General features: G+C 30.9%; 1 protein-coding gene across 1 annotated transcript; it reads right to left on the bottom strand.

The window, feature by feature from the left end:
- Positions 1–438: 438 nt before the first annotated feature.
- Positions 439–1,973, bottom strand: LOC105181078 (uncharacterized). Its single transcript, XM_011137601.2, has 3 exons — positions 1,914–1,973; positions 951–1,841; positions 439–812 (listed from the first exon to the last, which is right to left on the bottom strand). The coding sequence occupies exons 2-3, from the start codon at positions 1,825–1,827 to the stop codon at positions 562–564; spliced, it is 1,128 nt and encodes a 375-aa protein (XP_011135903.2). The 5' UTR covers positions 1,828–1,841; positions 1,914–1,973; the 3' UTR covers positions 439–561.
- Positions 1,974–4,976: the final 3,003 nt, after the last annotated feature.

Here is a 4,976-nt window from a genome sequence, read left to right as displayed (position 1 = left end):
TGGCGTGTTCAAAAGTATACTTTCAAGCTGTTTTCTTTTTTTTATAATAATATTTTATAATAATATTATACATGCGATATTAAAATATTTTTATGCACTTGATGTATTAAAATATTTGTTCGTCAGTACGTTTTGGACAAAAATTTATTGATATTAGAAGAAAAACATATTTTTAAAAATATCCGTAATTTACATCAAGCAGGTCACAAAATAAAATACATACTACTGTACAAAATTATACAAAATATGTTATATAATACATAACTAATAAACTATACTACATAATACTATACAAAATAAAATACATAATACTGTATAAAAAAATTCCTAATAGTAATAAGTTAATAATATTGAGATAAGAACATGAGATAAAAATGTTCATAATTTAAGAAACCAATAGACCTTTTTTTTCAATAAATTAATAAAATAGTATGCAAATCGTACGTGAAAGCTCTAAGGGTTCTTCAAGATGAGCCTTGCAAAAAATCTTGAAAAAATGAGCTTTGAAAAAGAACCCCTATTAATTTACAAGATTCTAAGACGCTTCCACAGATTGGAATTTCAAAGAATGAAATTCGGATAAATAGTTACATAATTATTACGATAATAGACGGAACCAGTCTGAAAGTCTCTCCATGGATGAAAAGACCGAAACTTATTTTGCTCATTATATGCAGGCTGTAAATTTAGAAGTTCCTTCATCGTAGTTTTGTTCTCTTTCGCAACAGATTTCGATGTTGCTAGTAAAAAATATGGACAGTTCATATTCGGCGTCGAAAATATATCTATCAATGTCGTCTCATCCTTCAAATCTACATCGAATCTTATGATCACATTTGGTTTCTTGCACAATGGTCTGTTTATATATTTGTGATACAACATAGGACTAAACTCGAGTTTAAGCGATTGTCCGTAACTATTGCATTTGTTACAAAGATCAAAGTACTTACCTTCGAACTTGCATTCTAGTCCTATTATTACAACCGTTAGCTGCTTTATCTGATATAAAGTATGCAGAAAAAGTTCCCAGGCCGCCGCGTATTCCGCTTCGAGATAGCTTGATGTTATTATGTGCACAAAATATTGATGCCCATTCATATTTAGAACATTTACCTCTGCGCTGATTATCCCATATAACACTGTTAACGGTGTTGATACGAAGTCGGTGTGTATATATGCCTTACTTGACCAGGATTTAGGAATTGTGTCCAGGTAATAATAATTTTTCATAAAGCCCTCCATGTCGTCAATATATTTCGTACCGTTAGGGAAAATAGAGAAATCATAGTGCAACTTCGTCCCCGCGTGTCTCATTTCTAGGTTCAGACAAAACATCAAATCCCAACAATGTTTATTGTGCTTAATTTGAAATTGCTGCTTGTGTTGTTCGCAATAGTAGGCGGAATAGCACATCTCGCATACTCTGAGATCAAACTCCTGAAAACAGATGTAACATGATCTTGCGAACATGATCATCTCCTCTTCGTATGGCATTAACGGGCGCTGCATCTCTTTCCTCATTATTCTCACAAGGTCCCTCCTTGAATTGACCCAATCGGCTCTACTTGGAGGATTTTTATATCTGTTACATAGTCTTAAAAATTTCTTCATATTTACGCAGAACTCCGTGTGTTCTTCTCGATGCAGGTGTTTGTGTTTGTCACTGCAGTAAGAAATCGAAAGGCAATCCTTGCACAGTATCAAATTGCCAGCATTTGTCCCCTTGCAAACGTGACAAAGGTTTGGATAGAAAAAAATATTATAAGCATTAGGCTCGAATAAATTAGACGGTATTCTGTGTGTCCAATCTCTGTTGTCCGGCCTCATTATGATGTATTCACCTGACGGAAATAAATAATATTTTCCTGTAATCTCTTGATTTAGAAGTAATGCGCGTATATGTAATACAGTACCTTTGTGAAGTAAGAAAATTTTCCAAACACAGCTCAAATGTACCACTAATGACTGTTTGGAAGAAATCGGCAATGTATTTATAAACATTCCCGCGCGCGCGCCTCGGGTATTGTTTATATTGTACGTTGAATTATATTCGACGATATAACGGACTACAAATATGTTGTATTCGTCACTAAGTCGAATGTTGCGTAAATAAATATACATTTAGAACGCTAACAATATAATATAAATTTTGTTACATGTTACTCTCCGATCGTTTGCACTGGCAAACAACTGACGATTCCGGTCTCACTGCGATCATTAACTTTTTACGTTCATCAAGCATGCGTTTACATTCGCGATTACATTCTATAAACTAAAGACAATCATTGTTGCATCAAGTTTAATATCGGGAAAATAATCCGCAGTATCGTATTGCGTGCATTTTGTACCTCGCGATTATGCTGCTTGCGAAGTAATTGAAACGTGTTAATTTTGCTAAGTGCTAATCTGTCTTCTGTGTTTCTATTTGCAAACTTTGATACGCTATTCATAACTTACGAGTCGCGAATATGTTGAAAAAATCGTGATTTATCGTAGCGTGCACGCATAGAAAAATATATCATGTATTTGAGTAAATGTCGTCTATTTTTTAAATTTTTCGTCTTTTTTAAGCTTCCAAACTTATGACGAGTCTTATATTTATATATATTGAATGAGCTCGTCAATTTAGTTTGCTTTTTATACATAGAATATAAATTTTGTAATATTTTCGAGAAGAGAAGTAATTCTTCTGAGTGTATGAAAATATGAGCTTTCCGAAATGTACGATGAGCATCAAATTTATTATACACTGTGTATAAAAAGTACCGGGATGGCAAAATATCTCGAAAATTAAGCATTTTAGAAAAAAATGTTTCAAACAAAAGTTGTACGGTTTTGAAGAGAGTATAAAGCAACTATATCATTTTATTTACCACTTTTGATGCCACTTTCGAGATATTCACTGATTATTACTTTTCTTAAACAGAAATCTCAATTTTTTATTATATTTTCTTTTTTTACTAATTAATTTCAATAACTTATGTCTGAAACATTTTTTTATTTGCCTAATATTTGTTGGGGTTTTTAAGGAAAATTTGATAATTTTTTCAATATATAACGTATCATTAACTTATTTCGCTAACTATTTGTTAGAAGAAAAAGTGGTACTAGACGTTTTTACTTTACTTGATTTCAAGAGTATATTGTTACATTAGCGCCTTGATTTTGATTTACTTATCAACCTTTGGAAATTTCAAAATCATCAAATTATGTTCCCCTTAAAACTATATAACTTTTGAAACATTGTTTTTTTAAATGCTTAGTTTTTGAGATATTTCACCGTCCCGATATTTTTTATACACTTTGTATACTAAAAGTACAAAGTAAATCCTAGTAAATTTAGCACTTTAACCAAGAATATCAGATTAAAAGAATAATTAAAATAAAACAATAATTTGCTTATATAAATATATAAGGAGTGTCGTGTTCAAGCCACAAGCCACAAAGTTTGTGGCAGCGTCCGTTGTCCGCGAGCCGTAGGCATTTGTTGCTGATTTTGACAACTGAAGGATGATTGTCTGGGCGGCAGAAAATCGATAAGAAGAAAACAACAACAGCTGAGAGAGAGTCACGAATCGTCGCCGCCAGCTGATGTGACTCAAATGCTATTCTTAATTATTGTTAGAACAATAGAATTCGTTAATAAGTAAGAGTTTGTATATATTTGAAGTAAAGAAGAGTTCTTTCGTTTCTTAAAAGTCTTGTCCAAGTTCATTTCGCGAATCCGGTACGCGCGAGACGGCCGCGTGTAACAATATGTTTTGTAATATTCCCTATATGTAAATATACATGTTATAATATTCTAAAAATGGAGAGTCATTTTCTTTTTTGACTACATAAAAATGAATTTTTTCTAAAACTTATGATAAATATATTTTAAAACTTTTATCAAAAAAATATATTTTGCTAATGATAAATTTAGTTCAAGAATATTAAATTTCTATAAAAACTCGGTTTGGTTTTTATAGAAAGAAAATAAATTCTTTTTCCAAATACATGAAAATGAGGCTTCCTAAAATTTACGATAAGCATATTTTAAAACTATTAGCAAAAATATATTTTTTTGTTGAAGATGTTACTTAAAAGAAAAAAAAACAAATTCGCTTTTTTAGCAATAAAATATTTTTCTTTATGTCTAAAAGTGTCAGAATTAATCATTAATTATCGCTATCACTAATTATATTATCAATAATATTTTTGGCACGTTCGCACTCATCCATCTTTTATAGTGCTTGATGCTTTATATATCTATCTATCGTTGATTCTGTTTCTTTTCCTTTTAATTAAAATAACTACAATGTCTTACACTAGTGCTCACTAATTTTAAGTTTGAATATATTATAATTATATCGTGCTTCATTTTTAAAATTATTTATATATTTATATTAAAATTAATATATTGTATATATAATATGTTTGTTATAATATATATTTGATATTGTATATATTTCATCTTAGAGCGTTTGACAAATAAATATAAAAATAATGATATAAAGAACACTTTTACATTCTTTTCCAGAATAATAATTATAAAACATGCATATTGGAGATGATTGATGAAAAATTGACACATTGTTCACGATATGAGTTACGTTTATGTGAAAGCCGGCTCTGAATTCGCGGTGTTCCGGTAAGCCGGGAAAAGAGATCAACAAAAACTCAAAAGCGATGGGTACAAAGACTCAAGGCGAGGAAGAGAGATGGAGGCGGATCTTTATTAAATCTACTGGGAATTATCTTTCTACGCCGCGCCGTTTGTATATTAATTTTCGAGATGTATATATATGTATTCACGTCACTACCTTATATTTTAATGGTACAATTCTTGACAAATTGACGTGCAAATGAAGCTTGCTGAAATTTTGATATATCCAACGTCGAATATGAAAGGAGACCATTTAATACGCGGGGAATACTTATGGAACTATAGTTACCATAACAATTCGAACCCTTATCAGTAACTTTTGTTCGGGATT

This window comes from Harpegnathos saltator, unplaced genomic scaffold (assembly GCF_003227715.2).
Source record: "Harpegnathos saltator strain DR-91 unplaced genomic scaffold, Hsal_v8.6 scaffold47, whole genome shotgun sequence".
Lineage (NCBI taxonomy): Eukaryota > Metazoa > Arthropoda > Insecta > Hymenoptera > Formicidae > Harpegnathos > Harpegnathos saltator.
This window is presented reverse-complemented; position numbering and strand designations above follow the sequence as displayed.

What these genes read in the sequence shown, in the direction of transcription:
- LOC105181078 (XM_011137601.2), bottom strand. Translation starts at nt 1,827, where the DNA reads ATGAGGCCGGACAACAGAGATTGGACACACAGAATACCGTCTAATTTA. An exon ending in ACTAGAATGCAAGTTCGAAG is followed by an intron (nt 813 to 950) that starts GTAAGTACTTTG and finishes GATTCGATGTAG; the next exon opens with ATTTGAAGGATGAGACGACA.